Source organism: Schistocerca cancellata, chromosome 1, assembly GCF_023864275.1.
Source record: "Schistocerca cancellata isolate TAMUIC-IGC-003103 chromosome 1, iqSchCanc2.1, whole genome shotgun sequence".
Classification (NCBI taxonomy): Eukaryota; Metazoa; Arthropoda; class Insecta; order Orthoptera; family Acrididae; genus Schistocerca; species Schistocerca cancellata.
The window spans coordinates 276984478-277011055 of record NC_064626.1 but is presented as its reverse complement, the minus strand read 5'-3'; the positions used below and the strand labels follow the sequence as shown (position 1 = coordinate 277011055).

Below are 26578 nucleotides of genomic sequence, written 5' to 3'. Positions count from 1 at the left end.
GCTGTATGGGAAGAGGGGGTTCAATTCTCCATTCAACCATCTAGATTCAGGTTTATCTTTCGTTCCGTAAATCGTTCAAGCTGAACGCTGGTATGCTCCCTCTGAAAAGGACACTACCAGTTTCCTTACCCGTCCACAGCTTACTAGAGTGTGCTCCTCTCTGACGACCTCCACGTCGATGGGACGATAAACACCAATCTTCCCTTTTTTCATTTCTTGCTTATGAAGGAGCACTAGCACTTTGCCGACATGTTTTGCCCTCAGCCGTGAAGTCGTTCCAAGACTATTTCGCTAACAGCAGTTCCGCCTATGTCGAAAGCTGTCTGCAATTGGTAATTTTCGCAGCACGCACGCAAGCGCGTCTGCAAAAGTTTTATTACCGAGAAGGGGACGTACCCTCAATTACCCCATCACAGATATGACTATTTCATGCTACCAGCAAAAGCCGCCTTGGCCTAATACAGTAAGTAACTCACATCTCACAGCAATAATGCTTCGTTCAACTAAGTTTTATTGTTTGCGGCGAGTTTCAGCTTCTAGAATACATCGCTGTTAATTTCTGGTCCTCGCAATGAGAAAACCATTAAGAAACCCGCGCCGTACTACTCAGTATAGGTGCATGACCTCTTTCTAACCGCTGTCCCGCTTTCATTAAGGAGTAATTACTGCCGAACGTACCATCTACGACGCAGCGTAGAGCGCACAATATTCCAAGTGTAAAAGGAGAGATAGCTCATTGGTTAAGAGTCAACACTCATATTCTGGAGGTGCAGAGTTCACATTTGTGGAATTCCAACATTGTATTCGCAGAAGAACCAGTCACTTTATTTAACCTTACGATTTCTTTAACTCTCTGTCCTACGTGCGTTCTCATTTGAGTTGCCGGTGCCTAGTTATAAACATATTTGTTCATTTTCAAACAATTACCTAATTTAAAAGTACATAATTAATCAAAAGGTAAAATACAAAAAATTAAAGTATACAAACCGTTGCCCATACTTATAAACAAATGACTATAGTTCTTTACGATGGTTAAGAGTCATTCTGATGTGACCAATGCAATAATTTCATGGTGCAACATTTGATGCTGATATACTATACTGACACTGCAATTCTGTCAGACACACAGAATGACTTGGAAGAGCGGTTGAAAGGAACTGATAGTGTGTTGAGAAGAGATTTAAGATGAACATCAACAAAAATGAAGCAAACGTAATGAAATTTAGTTGCATTAAAACATGTGAGACTGCAGGAACTATGTTAGGAAATGAGATACTAAAACTAAAACTAATAGATGAGTTCTACTGCTTAGGCAGCAAAGAAACTGACGATGGTTGAACTACAGCATAAACAACGAGTGAAAAGGTCATAGGGTACCTCCTACTATCGTGTTGGATCTCCTTTCGTCCAGCGTAGTGCTGCAGTTCTATTTAGCATGGATTCAACAAGTCGTTGGAAGTTTCCTACAGAAATACTGAGCCATGCTATCTCTTTAGCCGTCCTTAATTTCGAAAGCGTTGCCGGTGCAGGATATTGTGCATGAACTGACCTCTCGACGATGTCGCATAATTGTTCGATGGGATTCGTGTCGGGCGATCTAGATAGTCATATTATTCGCTCGAATCATCCGGAATGCTCTTCAAACCAGTTGCGAACAATTGCGACCCGGTGACATGACAGCATTGTTTGGGAACATGAAGTCCATGAACGGCCGAAAATGGTCTGCAAATGGTCAATTATCGGTTCAGTTGGACCAGAGGACCCAGTAAACAAAGCGTACACCATTATGGAACCACCACTAACTTGCACAGTGCCTTGTTGACAACTTGGGTCCGTGACTTAGTGGGATCTGCACCACACTCGAACCCCACCATCAGCTCTTACCATCTGAAATCGGATCTCATCTGACCATGCCATGGTTTTCGAGTCGTCTAGGGTCCAAGCGTTACGGTCACGAGCCCGGGAGAGGCGCTGCAGGCGGTATCGTGCTGTTAGCAAAGGTATACCAAATTTCGCCGCGCTGTCTTCAAGAATACGTTCATCGTACGTCCCACATTGATTTCTGCGGTTACTTTACGCAGTGTTGCTTGTCTGGTAGTACTAACATCTCTACGTAAATCCCTCTGCTATCGGTCGTTAAGTGAAGGACAGCGGCCACTACGTTGTCCGTGAAGAGAGGTAGTGTCTGAAATGGGGTATTGCCGGCATACTCTTGACCCCGTAAATCTAGGAATATTGAATTCCCGAACGATTTCCGAAATGGAATGTCCTATGCGTCTAGCTCCAACTACCTTTCCGCGTTCAAAGTCTGTTATTTCCCGCTGAAAAAATGAAATGATCATATGGCATTGTTGGCCGGGAGGCCCCATTCGGAGGAGTTCGGCCGCCGTATTGCAAGTCCTTAAAAGTGATGCCACATCGGCGACTTGCGAGTCAATGATGATGAAAATGGTGATGAAGGACACACAACACCTGCCGGGAATCGAAACCGGGCCTCCTGCGTGGTAGGCGGTAACGCTACCGCTACGCTACGGGAGCGGACAATTCCCATTGTGCGGCCATAATTATGTCGGAAACCATTTCACATGGATGATCGGACTGCAAATGACAGCTCCGTCAATATACTGCCCTTTTAAACCTTGTGTAAGCGATGTTACGTCTACCTGGATATGTGCATATCACTATCCCACGCCTTTTGTCACCTCAATGTGGTATTTGCAGTTACATTATTATGACCACCTGTCAAAAATCTGAATAACCAACTTTTGTAGTGCGGACTGCTGCGAGACGTGCAGGAAGAGAATCAGTGAGGTTCTGGAAGGGACAGATAGGTTTTTGGAGCCATACCGACTCCAGTGTCGTGGCCAGCTGGGCTAGGTTTGTCGTTTGAGGATCCGTGGCGGGATCAGCCCGATCGATGGGGTCCCATAGATTCTAGCCTGATTTTAAATACGGGGAGTTTAGTGGCCAGTAGAGGTGGGTCGGACTCGTTCATTCCCGTGAACTACTTCATTCATTTCACTCTTTGCCGTGAAGCGTTCAAATGAAGTAGTTCATTCGTGAAGTACGGAAGCCTAGCGAAGTTGCCCAGTCCGCCGCTCAGCCGCTGCTACGCTCACTTCGCCTCGCTCGTACAATAAAGCTTCGTAATACTTCACAAATTTACCAACAGATGGCGGAACTATGGAGTAACGTGCACGCAACGTTTTACGCTCTTACAGCGTCTGAGTTATCTTAAATAGAGCATGGTCGAAGAGGACAAAGGAAAGATAAACAGAGAAGGCTGTCACGTATAAAGAACGTACTACATTTAATCTTGCTCGACATTTTCTCGTGAAGCGCCCAAAAAAGTCTTTATCTGCCAAATGAAACATTATTTGTTGTATTCATGGACTGAAAAATAGGGCTACCAACGAAATGCAGTCCAATTTTATGTTCCTTTTAAAATTTAATCCAAAATAGAATGAGTATGTTTAACACTGTCACAAAGTCTATATACCTACGTTAAGTAATTATTCAGAAGTTTTCCTGTAGATTTTATTTTGTTGACAATAATAACCCACTAGATTCAAAACGTAAACTGTCACGTGTAGTCATTGGTACGATTTCAGGTAAAATCCCTCTTTCAGTGTTATTAACAAACCTTTTATTTTCATGATGGCTGTGCGTGATCACACAGATAGCCTCTTCGTTTCCATCTTTAATATTCATTTGTCTTCAAGCGCTGCCAACGGTAGGCTACCCGTAGACGCGAAGTTTAACTGCACAAATAGTCACGGGTAATGATGTCAGCACTGCAGGTAGCAGCTGACGCTGTCTTCTCCTTGCCCCTCACATCCCCCGCCACTCCTAAACCTATCGTTCCCCACAAACACCGCGCGATTCGTCGACAGGCAGCACAGGGAGGACTGAAGTGAAGGGAGAATGAGTGACGTGGGTGAGGGAGAGGGGAAGAGAGTGAGTGAACTAGAAAAAAGTGTGGAGTGTGCCATCTGTGAAGAGTTTGAAGTACCAGTTCATTGAAATTGAGTGGTTAGTTCACACTTCACAGGAGTGAAGCGTTCATTTGAATGACTCATTCACGAGCTCCCCATCACTAGTGGCCAGGGGTGTACGGTAAACTCATCCTGGTGCTCTGCGAACCATGCACGTACACTGCGAGCTGTCTGACACGTTGCATTGTCCTCTTGGTAGATGCAACTGTGCCGAGCAAAAAGAAACTGCATGTAGGTATGATTCCCAAGGACAGATCCATTGTGTCTTCCAGGATGACGAGATAACAGGGGGAATACCACGAATGCATTCCACAGACCGTAACGCTCCTTCCTCCAGCCTGGAACCTTCCAACTATTGTTGCAGGGTATTTGCTGCTAGACGTTTCATGGCGATGGAGCATAAAACGTGGTTCATCTTAAAAGGCCACCTGTCACCACTCAGTGGGCGTCGAGCTGCGGTATTGGCGTGCAGATTCCGGACTTTCTTGCCGATGACCAGTAGTCAGCATGGCCGGCCGCCGTGGCCGAGCGGTTCTAGGCGCTTCAGTCCGGAACCGCGCTGCTGCTGCTACGGTCGCAGGTTCGAATCCTGCCTCGGGCATGGATATGTGTGATATCGTTAGGTTTAAGTAGTTCTAAGTCTAGGGGACTGATGACCTCAGATGTTAAGTCCCATAGTGCTTAGAGCCATTTGAACTATTTTTAGTAGAGTAGTCAGTGTGGGTGTACGAACCAGGCGCCTGCTGCGGAGGCCCATAAGCAGCAACTTTCGCTGGACGGTCGTTGAGGAGACACTGTTGGTTGCCCCTTGGTTCATTTAGGCTGTCAACTGTTCAGCAGTTGCATGTCTCTTCGCTCTTAAACATCTCCGCAGGCGTCGTTCACCCCTGTCATCTATGGCCCATGGTTGCCTCCATCTACATCTACAACATCTACAATTATAGTCCGCAAGCCACCCAACGGTGTGTGGCGGAGGGCACTTTACGTGCCACTGTCATTACCTCCCTTTCCTGCTCCATTCGCGAAAGGTTCGCGGAAAGAACGACTGCCGGAAAGCCTCCGTGCGCGCTCGAATCTCTCTAATTTTACATTCGTGATCTCCTCGGGAGGTATAAGTAGGGGGAAGCAATATATTCGATACCTCATCCAGAAACGCACCCTCTCGAAACCTGGACAGCAAGCTACACCGCGATGCAGAGCGCCTCTCTTGTAGAGTCTGTCACTTGAGTTTGCTAAACATCTCCGTAACGCTATCACGCTTACCAAATAACCCTGTGAAGAAACGCGCCGCTCTTCTTTGGATCTTCTCTATCTCCTCTGTCAACCCGATCTGGTACGGATCCCACACTGATGATCAATACTCAAGTATAGGCCGAACGAGTGTTTAGTAAGCCACCTCCTCTGTTGATGGACTGCATTTTCTAAGGACTCTCCCAAGGAATCTCAACCTGGTACCCGCCTTACCAACAATTAATTGTGTATGATCATTCCACTTCAAATCGTTCCATACGCATACTCCCAAATATTTTACAGAAGTAACTGCTACCAGTGTTTGTTCCGCTATCATATAATCATACGATAAATGCTCCTTCTTTCTATGTATTCGCAATACATTTCATTTGTCTATGTTAAGGGTCAGTTGCCACTCCCTGCACCAAGTGCGTATCCGCTGCAGATCTTCCTGCATTTCGCTGCAATTTTCTAATGCTGCAACTTCTCTGTATACTACAGCATCATCTGCAAAAAGCCGCATAGAACTTCCGAGACTATCTACTAGGTCATTTATATATATTGTGAAAAGCAATGGTCACATAACACTGCCCTGTGGTACGCCAGAGGTTACTTTAACGTCTGTAGACGTCTCTCCATTGACAACATGCTGTGTTCTGTTTGCTAAAAACTCTTCAATCCAGCCACACAGCTGGTCTGATATTCCGTAGGCTCTTACTTTGTTTATCAGGCGACAGTGCGGAACTGTATCGAACGCCTTCCGGAAGTCATGGAAAATGGCATCTACCTGGGAGCCTGTATCTAATATTTTCTGGGTCTCATGAACAAATAAAGCGAGTTGGGTCTCACACGATCGCTGTTTCCGGATTCCATGTTGATTCCTACAGAGTAGATTCTGGGTTTCCAGAAATGACATGATACGCGAGCAAAAACCATGTTCTAAAATTCTACAACAGATCGATGTCAGAGATATAGGCGACCCTTCTTGACCCTTCTTGAAAACTGGGACTACCTGTGCTCTTTTCCAAACCGTGCCGGTCTTGGATGGCGCCATTTTGCCATTGAAGCCTATAATTTAACCACGGCGGCATGCCAACAATTTAAAAACTTAGCCGTTTTGGAAATGCTTCCGCCCTTGGGTCGAGAACTAATGATCATGTCTTTTAGGCGTCCGCACTATGATGATAACAGTAGTGTTTTCGGCGTCGCGCGGAACAGTTTATATACCCTCCACTGCTAGTGCTGCCACCCGCCGTCTGTGAGTGGGTACTGAATGTTGACGTCGAACATAGGCGGTGGTCCCATTACTGTGACTGGCATTTAGGAATGTAATTTGTATGTATTTTAAAGCAAATATGCATTTTAAAATAACCTTTCCTGAATTTTAGACATATTTTAGTGTGTTTTTAAAAGAACTTAATAGATACTATGCAAAACATTTTTACCCACTGTCATTCCATATACTGATTGAAACTGATGTAAGTACTGTGTAAAATTTGTCTACAAATGTTATTGTCAAATATCGAGAGTTACACACATAAATGTACCACTGAAAAATGCGTGTACACATACTAATACCATGCTACGATGACAGCGCGCAAGAGTACATAATGAACACAAATGATGCCTGTCAAACACTCCTTACTACATTTCCGTAACGAGACGAAACAGTGTACAGTAGTTAGTAGCAACAAGGACCCAGAAAGCTGATATTTCAGCTTTCGAACATAGCTCCAAAAGTGTGCATGTTATATTATGATATTGTTTTATTAATTACATTAGAACGACTCAGTTATATCCCAACCACTGTAATTAACCATTGTCTCTTATACAAAAGAATGGTAGAAAAGAGATTATACATTTTACGTTTTGAATAATGATGTACTTTTAATGTAGGTAATGGTTTGAAAATGAACAGGTGCACTCGAAACTAGTCACCATTGATTAGAATGTGAACGCAACTGAGACATAAAATTAAAGAAATAGTAAGGAATTCGATTTTTTGGGGTTTTTTATTCGTACTTGTTTTTGTCCCCGTCTTGCTAAAGTTCTTAGAATTAATTAAGCTATTTATTTCACCCAAATTTTGCAGTAAGCAGCCTTAGTGCTATGGGTTATTTAAAAATGATGATACTAGTTTATTACCGATATTATCATTCATTAATGTTTTATGTAACCATTTCTGGTGGAAATTTATGTTTGATATTAATTCTGGAACATCCTTCACACGCGTCACTGTTCCCCCGCTAGGGTCCATGAAGGTTTTGACGCTAGTGATTTTTAGAGAAGATGTTCAGAGTTCAAAGTGTCTTATGATGAATATCATTTCAGGGATGTTGCTGAAAATTTGGGGCGATTAGATTACCGTACAGTTGATATCTGCGTGTTAATGATTGCCCTATTATAACAATCAGCAGTTTCAAGAATATTGATTGCAGCTTCAGCCAAATGGCACCCCAGCATAACTCGAGTGTCTATCGTGTCTGTTAATCTCTCCCCGCAAAAAGAAATCCATTGGAGGTCTGCAACATCCCTAAAAGAATATTCATCCCAGAGTAGTTTCTACTTTGACTACCGTCTCTGAGAATCACTAGCGTCAAAACCTTCTTGGACACTAGCGGGGAAAAGGTTCACCTCTGATATTTTCGTCTTCTCTAAACGCCCTAAAATTTTATATATATAATATTTTACGCCCCATATTATTTAACAATATGTGATAGCATATTAAGCATACTGGAATGCAAAACTGAAAGACTGGCAAATGGCATAGCTCGATGAATCTTGGAGCAAACATAGAAAGAACTATTACAGTGTGGTGCGGAAACTAACTCAAATAAGCAGGCAATGAGAAGCATAGAAATGACACTTTTATTCGAAGACAAAATATTACACGGAAGTCTTCGTTATTTGTGACGTTCTCCTGGACATTACATAAGACGACAGGATTCTACACTATTGGCCATTAAAATTGCTACACCACAAAGATGACATGCTACAGACGCGAAATTTAACCGACAGGAAGAAGATGCTGTGATATGCAAATCATTAGCTTTTCGGAGCATTTACACAAGGTTGACGCCGGTGGCGACACCTACAACGTGCTGACATGAGGAATGTTTCCAGCCGATTTCTCATACACAAACAGCAGTTGACCGGCGTTGCCTGGTGGAACGTTGTTGTGATGCCTCGTGTAAGGAGGAGAAATGCGTACCATCACGTTTCCGACTTTCATAAAGGTAGGATTGTAAGATATTGCGATTGCGAATTATCGTATCGAGACATTGCTGCTCGCGTTGGTCGAGATCCAATGACTGTTAGCAGATTACGGAATCGGTGGGTTCAAGAGGGGAATACGGAACGGCCTGCTGGATCCCAACGGCCACGTATCACTAGCAACCGAGATGACAGTCATCTTATCTGCATGGCTGTAACGGATCGTGAAACCACTTATCGATCCCTGAGTCAATAGATGGGGACGTTTCCAGGACAACAACCATCTGCACGAACAGTTCGATGACGTTTGCAGCAACATGGATTATCAGCTCGGAGACCATGGCTGCGGTTACCCCTGACGCTGCATCAGAGACAGGAGCGCCTGCGATGGTGTACCCAACGACGAACCTGGGTGCACGAATGGTAAAACGTCATTTTTTCGGATAAATCCAGGTTCTGTTTACAGCATCATGATGGTCGCATCCGTGTTTGGCGACATCGCGGTGAACGCACATTGGAAGCGTGTATTCGTCATCGCCATAATGGCGAATCACCCGGCATATGGTATGGGGTGCCATTGGTTACACGTCTCGGTCACCTCTTGTTCGCATTGACGGCACTTTGAAAAGTGGATGTTACATTTCAGATGTGTTACGACCCGTGGCTCTACCCTTCAATCGATCCCTGCGAAACCCTACGTTTCAGCAGGATAATGCACGACCGCATGTTGCAGGTCCAGTACGGGCCTTTCTGGATACAGAAAATGTTCGACTGCTGCCCTGGCCAGCACATTCTCCAGATCTCTCACCAATTGAAAACGTCTGGTCAATGGTGGCCGAGCAACTGGCTCGTCACAATACGCCAGTCACTACTCTTGATGAACTGTGGTATCGTGTTGAAGCCGCATGGGCATCTGTACCTGTACGCGCCATCCAAGCTCTGTTTGACTCAATGCCCAGGAGTATCAAGGCCGTTATTACGGCCGGAGGTGGTTGTTCTGGGTACTGATTTCTCAGGATCTATGCACCCAAATAGCGTGAAAATGCAATCACATGTCAGTTCTCGTATAATATATTTGTCCAATGAATACCCGTTTATCATCTGCATTTCTTGTTGGTGCAGCAATTTTAATGGCCAGTAGTGTAAGTAGGGTGTGTGATCACCATGGACAGCTGTGCACGCTCTGCACTGTGCTCCCATGATGGCCACAAGCTTTGTGAGGAGTTCTTGTCGTACGGGGTTCCATTCCTCCACCAGCGCGGTCGATACCGCTGGACGCACCTTCGTGCACGTGAACGTGCCGCAATACGTCTCCCCAACGCATCCACACCTGCTCGATCGGATTTAAAGCAGGGGGAATGAGCAGGACAGTCCATTCGCCGAATATCTTCTCAGTCAAAGAGCTCCTCCACCTTCGCTGTTCGATACAGTAGCGCACTGTCGTCCATTAAAATAAAATCGGCTCAGACTGTATACCAGTTGGGTTCCTTTCGGAGTATCCTGCTGCATTAGCTCCTAACTTAACAATCATATACAACCGTTCGCTCGACGAAAGATCCGTATCCAAAGACTGGAAAGTTGCACAGGTCACACCAATATTCAAGAAAGGTATTAGGAGTAATCCACTAAATTACAGGCCCATATCGTTAACGTCGATGTGCAGCAGGATTTTAGAACATGTACTGTGTTCGAACATTATGAATTACCTAGAAGAAAACGGTCTATTGACACACAGTCAACATGGGTTTAGTAAACATCGTTCCTGAGAAACACAACTAGCTCTTTATTCATATTAAGTGTTGAGTGCTATTGACAAGGGATTTCATATCGATTCCGTATTTCTGGATTTCCGGAACGCTTTTGACACTGTACCACACTAGCGGCTCGTAGTGGAATTGCGTGCTTATGGAATATCGTCTCAGTTATGTGACTGGATTTGTGATTTCCTGTCAGAGAGGTCACAGTTCCTAGTAATTGACGGAAAGTCATCGAGTAAACCAGAAGTGATTTCTGGCGTTCCCCAAGGTAGTGCTATAGGCCCTTTGCTGTTCCTTATCTACACTCCTGGAAATGGAAAAAAGAACACATTGACACCGGTGTGTCAGACCCACCATACTTGCTCCGGACACTGCGAGAGGGCTGTACAAGCAATGATCACACGCACGGCACAGCGGACACACCAGGAACCGCGGTGTTGGCCGTCGAATGGCGCTAGCTGCGCAGCATTTGTGCACCGCCGCCGTCAGTGTCAGCCAGTTTGCCGTGGCATACGGAGCTCCATCGCAGTCTTTAACACTGGTAGCATGCCGCGACAGCGTGGACGTGAACCGTATGTGCAGTTGACGGACTTTGAGCGAGGGCGTATAGTGGGCATGCGGGAGGCCGGGTGGACGTACCGCCGAATTGCTCAACACGTGGGGCGTGAGGTCTCCACAGTACATCGATGTTGTCGCCAGTGGTCGGCGGAAGGTGCACGTGCCCGTCGACCTGGGACCGGACCGCAGCGACGCACGGATGCACGCCAAGACCGTAGGATCCTACGCAGTGCCGTAGGGGACCGCAGCGCCACTTCCCAGCAAATTAGGGACACTGTTGCTCCTGGGGTATCGGCGAGGACCATTCGCAACCGTCTCCATGAAGCTGGGCTACGGTCCCGCACACCGTTAGGCCGTCTTCCGCTCACGCCCCAACATCGTGCAGCCCGCCTCCAGTGCTGTCGCGACAGGCGTGAATGGAGGGACGAATGGAGACGTGTCGTCTTCAGCGATGAGAGTCGCTTCTGCCTTGGTGCCAATGATGGTCATATGCGTGTTTGGCGCCGTGCAGGTGAGCGCCACAATCAGGACTGCATACGACCGAGGCACACAGGGCCAACACCCGGCATCATGGTGTGGGGAGCGATCTCCTACACTGGCCGTACACCACTGGTGATCGTCGAGGGGACACTGAATAGTGCACGGTACATCCAAACCGTCATCGAACCCATCGTTCTACCATTCCTAGACCGGCAAGGGAACTTGCTGTTCCAACAGGACCATGCACGTCCGCATGTATCCCGTGACACAACGTGCTCTAGAAGGTGTAAGTCAACTACCCTGGCCAGCAAGATCTCCGGATCTTTCCCCCATTGAGCATGTTTGGGACTGGATGAAGCGTCGTCTCACGCGGTCTGCACGTCCAGCACGAACGCTGGTCCAACTGAGGCGCCAGGTGGAAATGGCATGGCAAGCCGTTCCACAGGACTACATCCAGCATCTCTACGATCGTCTCCATGGGAGAATAGCAGCCTGTATTGCTGCGAAAGGTGGATATACACTGTACTAGTGCCGACATTGTGCATGCTCTGTTGCCTGTGTCTATGTGCCTGTGGTTCTGTCAGTGTGATCATGTGATGTATCTGACCCCAGGAATGTGTCAATAAAGTTTCCCCTTCCTGGGACAATGAATTCACGGTGTTCTTATTTCAATTTCCAGGAGTGTATATAAACGATTTGGGAGACAATCTGAGCAGCCGTCATTATGAATTACCTAGAAGAAAACGGTCTATTGACACCAGTCAACACGGGTTTAGAAAACTTCGTTCCTGAGAAACACAAATAGCTCTTTATTCATATGAAGTGCTATTGACAAGGGATTTTAGATCGATTGCGAGTTTTGGAATACTGCTGCGCGGTGTGGGATCCTGTTGTTTGCAGATGACGCTGTCGTTTATCGACTAATAAAGTCATCAGAAGATCAAAACAAACTGCAAAACGATCTATAAGAAATATCGGAATGGTGCGAAAATTGGCAGTTGACCTTAAATAACGAAAAGTGTGAGGTCATCCACATGAGTCCTAAAAGGAACTCGTTAAACTTCGGTTACACGATAAATCAGTCTAATCTAAAAGCCGTAAATTCAACTAAATACCTAGGTATTACAATTACGAACAACTTAAATTGGAAGGAACACCTAGAAAATGTTGTGGGGAAGGTTAACCAAAGACTGAGTTTTATTGGAAGGACACTTAGAAAATGTAACAGACCTACTAAGGAGACTGCCTACACTACGCTTGTCCGTCCTCTTTTACAATACTGCTGCGCGGTGTGGGATCCTTACTAGGTAGGACTGACGGAGTACATCGAAAAAGTTCAAAGAAAGACAGCACGTTTTGTATTATCGCGAAATATGGGAGAGAGTGTTACAGAAATGATACAGGGTTTGGGCTGGAAATCATTAAAAGAAATGCGTTTTTCGTTGCGCGACGGAATCTTCTCACAAAATTCCAATCACCAACTTTGTCCTCCGAACGCGAAAATATTTTGTTGACACCGACCTACATAGGAAGGAACGATCACCGCGATAAAATAAGGGAAATCAGAGCCCGTACGGAAAGATATAGGTTCGATGAACCCTCTGCCAGGCACTTAAATGTGATTTCCACAGTATCCATGTAGATGTCGATGTAGAAAGCACTCCTGAAAAGACGCACATGGCAATGCATTACAGTGTCATAATAACGTTCACCGGTGGGTGTAGCATGTTCAGAGATTTGGAGGCCAGTTCTCCTATGCAACGTTCATCCATCCCCACACAGTAACACGTGGAACACTAAAACGATTGGTGCATGACGTGTTCCCACATCTCGCTATGTGAGAGTACGTTCAGCACGAATCGCAGGGACTTCAGTGCAAGTATTGTCTTCGAATAGATCATTTTAGGTCGGCTACAGTGGCAGAGCGGTTAAAGGCGCTACAGTCTGGAACCGCACGACCACTACGGTCGCAGGTTCGAATCCTGCCTCGGGCATGGATGTGTGTGATGTCCTTAGGTTAGTTAGGTTTAAGTAGTTCTAAGTTCTAGGGGACTTATGACCTCAGCAGTTGAGTCCCATAGTGCTCAGAGCCATTTGAACCATTTGATCATTTTAGTTCGTCTCCTCGCGTATTTCGTTCAGTTACCTTCTGCCCTATACTGCAGCATTTCTTTCCATGTATGGTTCATGTTCAATCGAGCTCTGTTGCTCGACAGCGACACATCATACGAAAGTTACTTACATCCTTAAGTATTGCGTATCAGTGGATGTATACAGGGTGGTTGGAAGTTCCCGTTACAGACTTCTAGGACTTGTAGAGGGGAGTGAGTACATCGTATTTTGAATAGGAAAGCCTGTCCGGAAACGTCATCCAACGAGACTACAGAGCGTCAAAGTAACAGGCGCGGGGGTGTAAATGTACGTATACACGGGGTGATTACGTGATGATGTTACAGACTTTCTAGGATGATGGAGAACGATAAATGTATTAATTTGAAGTAAGGATCCCAGCACCGGAAACGAAGGAGTCGAAAGTTATAAACGAAAACTGTTCTGATACCTTTGACAGTTGAATACATGTAGCGGTTCTTGTGTTGCGAAGAGTGTAGGTCTGGTAACTTTCAGTGGTGGTAGTGCGGACAAAAACGAGAAAAAATGTCCAATAAACGTGGGCTCTAAATTGCATACCTGAGGAACTATGACCATTCGTTCATCTTCGCTAATGTGAAACACATCTCCTCTACTGAGAAAGTGTTCATAGCTGTTAAGGTACGCACTTTAGAGCCCGCATTTATTGGACATTTTTTCTCACTCCCCTCTTCAAGTCCTAGAAGTCTGTAACGGGAATTTCCGACCACCCTGTATAATGTGATGAAGTTTAAGACTGAATTACGGGCTTCCTGTAGGGCAACACCAACAGCTCCATAGAAGAGTATTTTCACAGAAGATTAATTTATAACAACAGTTAGCATAGCAGCACAGTTATCGTTCATTATGTTAAACCATTTCACTGTATTGCACATAAATGTACATCTCTGGCTTCTTTCCATATTCCAGAAGCCACTCACCGTGTCATCCATGGAGTACGACTAACCTAATGTCAGTATAATTACGACCAAAGGGAGATACAAACATGAGCTGTACAGAAAGATGAAATGTTTCCAGCGACGAAGGCTTCCGATTCGACCGTGAAAGCACGATTAAATTAGCTAAGGTTTCTACAGACGTACTCAGATTCGGAAAGGTGATATTTATCAACAGGGAAGGGCGGTGAACACAAACGCGATAGACGTCTAATTTTGACTCAGTGAAGGACTATATTATCCGCACCACAGATTACTAAAAGCATAGCAAAAAAATGTTCAAATGTGTGTGAAATATTATGGGACTTAAAAGCTAAGGTCATCAGTCCCTAAGCTTACACACTACTTAACGTAAATTATCCTAAGGACAAACACACACACACCCATGCCCGAGGGAGGACTCGAACCTCCGCCGGGATCAGCCGCACAGTCCATGATTGCAGCACCTTCAGACCGCTCGGCTAATGCCGCGCGGCAAAAGTATGGCACCTACACAATTAATAAACAACGCTGAGGCAATAGTTATATTTATGAAGTAGTGAAATTAATAAATAAATCCGAGAAATAAAATAAAAATGTGCTATTAATGTGGTTAAATGGACGATAAGGTATTTGCTGAAATGAAGCAACGTCTGATCTCGTAAAAGTGAGCATGTACTTTTCTATTCCCTCCGCATTTAATACCTGCAGTGGTAAACATCACTGTACGGAAAAGGGTTACTGCACACTTCAGTCCAGCTCACCGTACCGACAAAACCGTGGTGCAGCCGAAAGCTTGTTCCGAAGAGACAATTAACATCGATTAACCGAGTAAGGTTGGAGCACACGTGTTGCCATGCTATCTATACTATCCGATGCAGTGAGTATCCAGAAGAGGTTGGACATCTGAACAATGCTACATTCGGAACCACTGATCATGCTGTGCACAAAAGTATACTGCGGAAAAAGCTAAAGAAAATTCGGATTCTCTTTATGCCAACGAAAGAGAAAAACAGTATAGTTATTATATATTAAACTGTAACAGGCCGACATAAATATCTGAATCGTACTGAATTTCGTAGGTTTATACATATGTGAAACAGTTGTATGCTTTCGAATTCAGTTTCTTTACGGACCTAGAAACCACTGATAATGGTGAAGGATGCCTGTGCTGAAATTTTTTTGATAAGGGGAGATCAGGTCTACAGGGTGAGGTGCTCAAGTGTCTCCCATTTGAGTTGGTGTAACCAGTGCCTTAATGGGTGAGCCAGCACGGAAAGTTTGCACCCTTCCACAACGGTGGATTTTGACAGACGTGCTGGCCAATACACATACATTATTCTTCGTAGATTTCTATCAGTGTTTGTCTTTCGATAGCCAAGAAAATAATAACAGCACGTTGGTCCTGTTTGGACGCTTTTGGTAATAACGTCGCCATAGTTCACGTTTCCGCCTTTACCAGAAGCACTTCGGAAAGACACGAATGCCGCATTAATCCATTGCCTACACGTCTGTGCTTATATACCCGCATCGGAGTCGCTCTACGTTGCATATACGCTGCAACAACATCCTCAGACGTAAACTTTTTGATTGATTCTTATAAAAAATACAAAAAACTATACGGTGATGGTACCAGACAAACGAATCTAAAAATAAAATATCTTCGTCGAATGTTTAAATTAGCCTTTACTCGTATAAAATACAGTGATTTTCATGTTGGAAAATGGTGATTAAATGTCTGCAGGTATTGTAGGCACTACATTGGTGTAACATGCTTTTTATACACGGAAATAATCCACACTTTATCTGTGTTTAGTTCAATTAGGTAGTTATAACTAAACTTTAGTAATGAATGAGACAGACGTGATGCACAGCCAGTCTCAGGCACAGTGTTGTAGCCGCCAGGGTCCTCCTGGAGCTTGGAGCTGTAGGCTACTGTTGTCTCCAAAGGCAACCCAACCCTGACCCACCGTCCCATAGCCTTTATTGTACGACCAGAGACAAAATGGAAGATTAGCGGGGGGATGAAGGACAGTTGTAGAGTAACGGCGCTTCTTGAAGATAAAGCTGACTGACGGACACATCCGGCAGACGTGGAGCACACAGGTATCGTAGAAATTGAGACACTAACGAAGGAAAGTATTCAGAGCAAAATTTTCGTGAGAGACTGTGTGTCTCGTATCATGGGAAGAGCAGGTGTTTGCGTAGCAGCTACGAAAGCTGCGAGACGGAGAACTCAAACTGGTGAATCGGATGCTAGGGGAGAAACCCTCATACTGTGACGCACGTTCTGCTGGATGACTACAACGCAAGCTTTCGCGAGATACACTTGACTACGTCTCGGAGGCACAAAGCAATTTGGTCGCGAGCGCTATAACTACCAGTTAGAGTGGTAAACTGTAGACACCTGCCGACGTCCCGGCCTGGGCAGCAGTTGAAAGAGACGCATTACCGCCGCCCCCACGCCACTGTTGGCAAGGGCCGCCATTCTTCTGGGTGCTGTACTAACATCGTTCAATAGCGGTGCCTCTGCAGACACGCATTTAAGCACTCATGTCGTAGTCTGTCTGCAATTTTTCGTTTCACAACAACAATTCTGGAAAATGGCCCCAAGAGATTGTCATTAATAGAAATATAATATTATTTTTAATCATAGTGATGGAAAGAAAATAATTATTTTGTAACACCGGTTTGTAAAGGGGGACTGAAATGCACTACTCACGGCACAGAAATGTTTGAAACGTGTTCTGTTTACGTTCTGACAGCTGACTCACTTAACTCGTTTATTTATTACTAGCCGAGTACCCGGCGTTCTTCGGATATGAATTTATTCCAGGCTTCTGTTAGCCCATCTCCTCGTTCCCCCTGTCTCTGTTCATCTATGCTATTTCCCTTCTCTGTCCATCTAATTCTCTCCCCTCTCTTCGTCCACTACCTCCTCTCATATCTCTTACAATCTCCTCTTCCTCCTATCTGTGCTTACGGATTGCAACTAATGTGAGTACCAGATTTGATTGAAATCGTTCCAAGGGTTTGGGATGAGTGTTTTATCCGTGCATTTTTCCTCATATACACATGTCAAATATATTTCACATATATTTAACATATTTCACACGTATGTGTACTCATGAATTTCACCCTACAGTTTTATTTTCAAGCAGCTCAATATCTATTGTGCCGTATCTCCTGAACTATGTGCTGTACAATAATATTTTGCAGGTACATTCAGTGGTATGTAAAACTACTGTCTGCTAAATGTATTGTGAACAGATTTGGTAGTAAAGAAGTAATAAAAAGTCATTCATGATGCATCAGTTTTTCACACATCTCAATAATTGACGTCATATCTGGTGAACTATGTGTCGTACAATGATTTAGTTTTCTAGGTACATTCAGCGGCATATCTGGAGGCTGTCTGCGAAATATCTTGCGAACAGAGTTAGATTCATGAGAGTGCAGGCTTTCTCGGCGAATTTCATATATGAAGTCTTCACGGGTTGTCAGCCGAGTAGCGTTGTCGTCTCGTAGCAACGTTTCGATGGAATGCGTCTTCATCATCTTCAGGCGAAGACTTCATATAAGAGTTAGATGAACTGAAGTAATAAATTGAAACGTCACGCATGATGCAGCAGTTGTTCGTGTTTCTGAGTATTTGACGTCATATCTCCTAACCTATGCCGTACAATGATATATTTTTGTAGGTATATTCAGCAACGTATATGGATGCTGTCTGCGAAATGTTTTGTGGACAGACTCACAAGGAACCTCTTGAGTGCATGGTCGCAAGTTAAATCTTTAAAAGGCTCATTTGAAAGTTTTGTGTTAACAATTGTGACAAGAAAAATATTAGCTGCTAATGAGTCACCATGTGCATCGGAAGAGCAACAAAAAATGAGTGTCCTGGAGGTGCGGATATCATCCTTCTATGGGATGTATGTATAACATTTCACAAAATGGAAGTGTTCAAAACAAACCATTAATTTGTACCATGAACAGCGAATGAAAAATGGGACGCCACAGTGATTGCAAAGGTTCGCACCATCAACGTCGAAAGCGGACTCCTTGGAAGTTACAAACCGTGAATTACGTTCAGCTAGGCATCCACTTTAAAAGAATGCATACAGAATCACAGTGGTGTAACAGAATGATGAGAACTGATGGAATGTCATGGTATGCAACCGAATGCAAAACAGTCTGTCGTGGATCTTATCGTGAAATTTGCTGTCCTTTAAAGTGTAGCTGTAGATCGTGCGATAATATGTTTTATAGGCACAGGAAAAACAAAATCCAGAGGCTGAATTTGTTCATTGGTTCCAGGTAGTATGAATCGCTTTTCAGGATGGATAGTTTGCTCTAAAGGAGTTTGATTTTCGTACGCAGACAAGGAAACAAGCAATATCAAGCTATTTTGACCAGCTATTGGCCAAAAGGAGTGCTCATAGCATACTTTTAGTTCTCTTACTTCTGTTTTCCCACTCTTGCTTGCTGTGAGGTAAATATACTCTGCTGCCCTTGTAAGACCATGCACATGTTAAAGAATCGCAAGGGGCAGAACACCTCCACCTTCTCGCAGCACAATAAATAACTTCCCAGCGAATTTACCATCCAGATTAACAGTTGACAAATTGTATATGAATGTGTTAAGACATTGATGTTACTTGATCTTGATACAACTTTCTTGGTATCTCTAATTTCCAGTGTTCCTTTCATATGCATTTCCTCTTCATATCTCTATTGGTCGGAGTTGATAACTAATTCTTTATTGAACGATGGGATAAGTCTTTTTTTATCTCATCTACAAATTTTCGGGTCGATTCCACAGTTTTGTGGGTATCGTGAAGTTGACGCTTTGTTTGAAATTTCGTTTTCTTGCGTCTTCCAATTCTGTAGTACGATTTGAAGTTACGCAACAATCCACTGCTTCCCTTGAAATCACTATAATCTATGTCGCGCACACTTTGATGTGCGTAGCCTACTATGTCACTATCGTGCAAATCCTGTAAATTGTACCGAACATCCTTGAAACACGCAAACACAAGTTCTTTTAAGTGCGTCTTGTCCTCCCTTGTATATTCATAGTTTTTATTTTGCACTACACGGTCATATTGCTGCGGCATTGTTCGAAATCTGTTCATAATTTTTATTAATATGCTGCGGAGTACCTTCCATGCACGTAATTACGTTTAGTACCCACTCTTTGGAAAACGACTATCTCTTATTACGTATCTCTGGAGACAAGATGTGTGTCTCCCTGTCCGACGAGGATGATGAACTACATGGCACGACACTTGTTTCAATATCCTTTCACTTGTTAATCATATTTCGTCATGCTTATACTTCTCATGTATATTGTCCGCACAGTCGAGCGTATACGATACCATACATTCCACTGACTCATCTTACAGAAACACTAATGTTTCATGTGCCACATTTTCTCACTCTGTGGAATTCCTTGGGTTCCTTTCTGATGGTATGTCAACAACGGAAACTGTTGTTGTAGATATAATGCAATGCTTGCTTTGGCTCTGAGCACCATGGGACTTAACATCTGTGGTCATCAGTCCCCTAGAACTTAGAACTACTTAAACCTAACTAACCTAAGGACATCACACACATCCATGCCCGAGGCAGGATTCGAACCTGCGACCCTAGCAGTCACGCGGTTGCGGACTGAAGCGCCTAGAACCGCTCGGCCACAACGACAGGCTGCCATTGCTCTGCTTTGTATCAGCACCACTAACACTATAGCACTGTTACTCGTCGACTAAGCAGTTCAGCTGCTCTATACTGTATAGTCTCATGCTGTGCTCACCATTGGGTATATCTATTCTCGCCCCCTGTCGCCAATAGCAGCCAACATCGTGTTTGCATAGTAGACAGCATGTGGGGCGTCGAATGCCATAAACGTCATTGGCCTTTTGCGACCTCGCGCTCAAGGGATTACTTGTCAGAAGTAATTAATTAAAACGTCATGCGTGATGAGGCAGTTTTTCACGCACCTCTGTATGCGACGTCATATCTCCTAAACTGTGTGTCGGACAGTGATATATTTTTCTTGGTACATTCAGTGGCAGATGTGGATACAGTCTGCGAAAAGTGTTGCAAATTGAGTCAGTAGCCACGAAATAATAAATTTAAACGTCTTGCATGATACGTAAGTTTTTCACGTATCGCAGTGTTTATGATGTCATATCTCTTGAACTAAGCGTTGTACACTGATGTAATTTTTATGTTACATTCAGCGGCATATCTAAATACCGCCTGAAAAAATGTGGCACGAATACAATTAGTAGTAAAGAAGCAATAAACTAAAACGTCATGCTTGAAGCGACAGTTTTACTGCATGAACAGTAAAAATGTAGTAAGCGATATACTTTTTTCCTTTCATCGTTTTGGGGGGACAGTCAGCGAGGAAAAGTTTCATAAAGGTTTGAATTTATGTATAATGTTTACTTCAAGTCTCTAAGTGCTCTCATTCTTAAATACTGGATGACTAAAATATCTATACTGCTTTTTTACTGCCATCCCCATCCCTTTGATAGCTGGGTGACGGAAACCGGTCCCGTGGTTTAGAAGGCGATGTAGAACATTTATACATACCTCCATATTTATAATTTGTAGACTGTACTTACGAATCCCATACTCAGGCAGCTTTATCTAATAATTAATGAGTGTAACCATCTTTAGTAAATCAGACTTCACATAAGTGAGGCTTAGCTAAAATCCATCATTACTGATTAGAAAGAAGGATACAAGAAGGCTGGAAAGCTGTTACTGCGAAGCCTTTTGTAAATTAAGTGAATGATTAGATGAGCAAAAAAAGCTTAGACTAAAAGTAAGTGACAATCTGGAATATCTATATTATCCAACGATCTGCGTTCACACCACTCACTAATAAAGGATGCGTTTACGAGTTCAAAACCAAAAAGTTCCTGGCAGGTGCGATATGGCGTTAATGTGAATGAAACCTTTCTTGTGATTTGTTGGTACAAGTTGCGTAGTAACGTAAGTAAAGTATAAATTTTCTGTAGATGTGGTCGTATTTCGTCTATTTCTTTCAAATGAAAAAACTTGAAAACCTTGTCATTATCAAATTAAATGCTTTGGACAGTTTATCTGGAAGGAAAGTTGCAATGTTACTGAAGAAGTCTGTATCTTAAATTTCAACAGATGAGAAATAAGTGATGATTTCTTCTCTTTAGAATGATCCACATGAAACTCATCCCACAGCTGAAACAGCACATGAAAACATAGAGAAAGCGCACATCTATTTTTGTGGATGGACGGTTATTAAACGTGTATGAAATATCTAATGTCATAAGCACGTTATAAGAAAGAATGCGGTACATTTGACTTAAAGAATTAACTGCATGGAACGCATATGTAAGATGGTTGCCGTATTTGCAATATATTTTTAGGTCTGATACTATAATTAGTTTATGGAAACTAGAACTTCCGGTTATCTAAACCAGAACAGCCACCAAATTCGAGAGCCTATCGTATCACTATCGTTTTCTCAGTTAAATATGATATGGTGAATCAGTAAATAAGTCGCAAACGCCGGAGTACCGTATATCGTGTTAAATTTAGCGCCTGTACATATCTGGAAGATGGTAAAACACTTTGTTTGGAAGGTAGTCGATACACAGTATTCCGTGCCAATGCTAAATGATGTGCAGTCTGACCAAAATGGCAGCTTTGCCGCAAGTGTGTACCGTACAACACGATTTTTATGAGCCAAGTGTCTGTCCGTAGAGAACGTTGACAGTGAAATCTGTCTCGTATTTGGCTAGATCTGTGTTTCATGGAAAGCTGTATTGACTTGGATGCGGAATTTAACAAAAAAAAAAAAAATCACAAACAAGGAAAATCCTGGCCATCCTGGTTATCCACTAATGCCACATTGTTTGCCTGGCTAAGGGTCTTTCGCTACCCGCACGACACATAGGTCTTGTGGGTTGCAGCAATGTAAGGAACCAAATAAACTTGTTACAGCTCGAGAGATCACTCGTTGGATGTGAACGCTGTCACAAGAACTCCATGCTGCAGGCTTTTAAGATCTTGGCGAACGGGACGTTGCTACTGTTGTTATGGTCTCTAGTCCGAAGATCGGTTTGCTGCAGTTCTCCATGCTAATCTGTCCTGTACAAGGCTCTTCATCTCGGAATAAGCGCTGCAACCTCTACCCTTCTGAATTTTCCTTATTGTATTCATCTCTTGGTCTCTGAATGATTTTCAGCCCCCACGCGTCCTTTAAATACTAAATTGGTGATTCTTTGATGTCTCAGAAAGGCTTCTATCCACTAGTCTCTTCTTTTAATCGAATAGTGTCACAAATTTCTTTTCTCCCTAGTTTCTGTTCTTTACCTTTTCATCAGTTACGATAGGACAAGTGTTTAAATTTACAGTGGGAGCCTTTTGAAAAAGTAAAATAAACCTCAACTGGTGCACGCGGCACTGTTGTCTCTACTACAGTTTGCGACTTACTTATTGACTCACCCTCGTAGTACAATATGACGACATTCGAAAATACTAAGAACCATCATTAAATGCTTGAGCACAATGTGGCCAATCAAAACTATCGCAATATTTAAAACTTGAATTAACTGTGCCAAAGCTCCTATCCATTAAACTGTAATAGTGAATATCTAGATTTTTTCAACTGCTACCTGAATGGAGTCCCAAATGGTACTATGTGACTATACCTTTTAATCGAATGGATCAAGGCAGACACGTTCATTGCTGGCAATAACAGAAGGAACCACTGAACGGCAAGTTGTGTCCTATTTCTCGTAGGAGGGTAGTTAATCTATTAATAGTCTACTTGATTTTATGACAAGTAAATTTTCTCGCCAGGTACTGTCGTCAACGGAAGTTCAGCAGCTTCTGTCAGTAAGGCGTTCGTCACAGTCGACTGCTTACCCCAAAGAATATGAGCAGGCAGTGGAATTTTAAAGCCTCAGATTTCTGAAGGATACGTTTGGCAGCGTTGGGATACGTAAAGCATAAGGTCTATCCATCCATTTAACTTGAGCATGTTACTTCAACGGCGCAAGTGTTACATTTACCGGGGGTAGAATCTTACAAAATGATAACATTTCCGCTGCCATGACTGGAAATAATGAACATTGGTGTTAATGACTATTATGATGAAATAACATGGCTTTTCTAACTTCTACAATCGTTAGAAACCAGCGTTATCAAGCCACTGTGATCTGTACCGGAGGAACGATTAAGAACAGCTTACTTTCACATAGCTTCTCTCGGGTAATTAGAACAATATCTACACAAATTAAGCAAGTATCGGCACAGCTCAGTGCAGAATGCGAAACTCACCTCGCATGCATCCATAGCTGGTGGGCTTCACCTGCGTCCAGCCGGGACAGCAGGCGAACGAGGAGTGTTTGCTGTAGCGAGTCGAGTACACCGTGCGGAAGGCCTTCTGGTACACCGTCCTGTAAAGAGAGACGAGGGCACGTATTAGCTGATCCCGCACCAGGTAAGCCATATGATTTCTAAGCATTCTAACTGAGTCATGCTCTTACATAAATTATCATTGAAAAGTTTATTTTTGGAAATTTATGTGGATTGAAGCTCGAAATTTTGATGGAGACGTCATCTTGAGCAGATGGTTACCTAAAGAATGCAAACACCTGACGATCCGGAGAAATGTGGTTGCAGTCTTAAGGAATCCACGATATTTTACTTAGAATAGTGATTGTTTATTTACGCAGGTCACGAGAACCGTGCAGATACCGTTTGTCCAGAAGGAAGCACAGAGACCGCTTTTTCAGTGATATTGGTTTTTGGCTCCATTTGTTGTGGTCGGAGGGAAGGGGTTGAGCATGTTGCCTTCTCCACAGGTAGACGCACAGGTATATCAGTAATTGCAATGATTAGAGAGAATATATATTTTTGTTATGAGTGGTGATAAAAGGGAGTTGTGTGGATTTTACATGAACATTAAGTCTACCGCGCTGATCAACCTGGATTGCAATATACAGGGTGTCTTAAAGGAATTTCAAAGTCACGAACCTTAAAACTATCAACTATAAACGTTGTGGAATGTTACTTCAATGCCGAAATTAAAGAGTAACTCAGGTAGGTTCAGACAAGCAAACGCACGGGTACTGCTTTATTATTTTCCCGCTTGCAACACCACATAGGGCAAGTAAGCATAATGGCGACTCCTGAGCGTAAAGCGTTTCGTGCTCTGCAGTTTGCTGAGAGTGAATACGTAATTTTAGTTTACCGTGTGTTTCCTTTAAAGTTTAATTTTGATCCCCCTTGTAGCAGAAACATTGTGGTTAATGTATTCACCGCACTATATGTTTTTGGAAGGCTAGCTTCATCATGTATGGGGAGATGAACATTTAGAGAGTATTTGAAATATTTTGCTTATGAAGTCATGCTCGATTACTTGAAAAACACTTGTTACTGGTTCCTGTTATGTCTGTCGTCCCTGGAGAAAGACTGAAGGAGGTATGTGTTTACACAAACTCGTGAATTACGTTACTCGTTCGTAAATGGTATCAACGTTTACCTTTGTGACATAAACGATGGGGCTTTAAGCCACTAACTGTCAGGCGCAAATAAGTGCAGTGGCAATACCCAGCACGGAATTGAAGCAAATAAGAAAATAAAACAATTTCACACCGTAGCAGTATAATACGTATAATAAACTTCCACTTACTTCCACTTGCAAATACAGCATGGCATTCATATCACAAAAAAAAGATTGGCCCCAATCTACGCACAACGCTAAGTCACGCAATATGCATCTCTGTGATAACCACTAGCAAATGAGTTCTGAGTAGCTGAATATAAATGCTCGAAGAAAAAGCTCGAAACATCGTCATTTACGACATACTTTAGTTACCCATTTATAGGAGTAACTTAAGTACTCACATTATTACACCTGATGATGAAAACTCTACCATCTGGTGAGCAAGATGTATGAAACAGGCGAAATACCCTCAGACTTCAAGAAGAATATAATAATTCCAATCCCAAAGAAAGCAGGTGTTGACAGATGTGAAAATTACCGAACAATCAGTTTAATAAGCCACAGCTGCAAAATACTAACACGAATTCTTTACAGACGAATGGAAAAACTAGTAGAAGCCGACCTCGGGGAAGATCAGTTTGGATTCCGTAGAAATACTGGAACACGTGAGGCAATACTGACCTTACGACTTATCTTAGAAGAAAGATTAAGGAAAGGCAAACCTACGTTTCTAGCATTTGTAGACTTAGAGAAAGCTTTTGACAGTGTTGACTGGAATACTCTCTTTCAAATTCTAAAGGTGGCAGGGGTAAAATACAGGGAGCGAAAGGCTATTTACAATTTGTACAGAAATCAGATGGCAGTTATAAGAGTCGAGGGACATGAAAGGGAAGCAGTGGTTGGGAAGGGAGTGAGACAGGGTTGTAGCCTGTCCCCGATGTTATTCAATCTGTATATTGAGCAAGCAGTAAAGGAAACAAAAGAAAAATTCGGAGTAGGTATTAAAATCCATGGAGAAGAAATAAAAACCTTGAGGTTTGCCGATGACATTGTAATTCTGTCAGAGACAGCAAAGGACCTGGAAGAGCAGTTGAACGGTATGGACAGTGTCTTGAAAGGAGGATATAAGATGAACATCAACAAAAGCAAAACGAGGATAATGGAATGTAGTCGAATTAAGTCGGGTGATGCTGAGGGAATTAGATTAGGAAATGAGACACTTAAAGTAGTAAAGGAGTTTTGCTATTTGGGGAGCAAAATAACTGATGATGGTCGAAGTAGAGAGGATATAAAATGTAGACTGGCAATGGCAAGGAAAGCGTTTCTGAAGAAGAGAAATTTGTTAACATCGAGTATAGATTTAAGTGTCAGGAAGTCATTTCTGAAAGTATTTGTATGGAGTGTAGCCATGTATGGAAGTGAAACATGGACGGTAAATAGTTTGGACAAGAAGAGAGTAGAAGCTTTCGAAATGTGGTGCTACAGAAGAATGCTGAAGATTAGATGGGTAGATCACATAACTAATGAGGAAGTATTGAATAGGATTGGGGAGAAGTTTGTGGCACAACTTGACCAAAAGAAGGGATCGGTTGGTAGGACATGTTCTGAGGCATCAAGGGATCACCAATTTAATATTGGAGGGCAGCGTGGAGGGTAAAAATCGTAGGGGGAGACCAAGAGATGAATACACTAAGCAGATTCAGAAGGATGTAGGTTGCAGTAGGTACTGGGAGATGAAGAAGCTTGCACAGGATAGAGTAGCATGGAGAGCTGCAT

General features: G+C 43.2%; 1 protein-coding gene across 1 annotated transcript in view; it reads right to left on the bottom strand.

Annotated features, from left to right (window-relative positions):
• Positions 1 to 26578, bottom strand: part of LOC126169846 (epidermal growth factor-like protein 8) — a 175254-nt gene that overhangs the window by 89027 nt on the left and 59649 nt on the right. The window contains exon 3 of the mRNA XM_049920680.1: positions 23632 to 23750. Within this exon, the coding sequence (XP_049776637.1) occupies positions 23632 to 23750 (119 nt within the window). The remainder of the gene's footprint in view (positions 1 to 23631; positions 23751 to 26578) is intronic.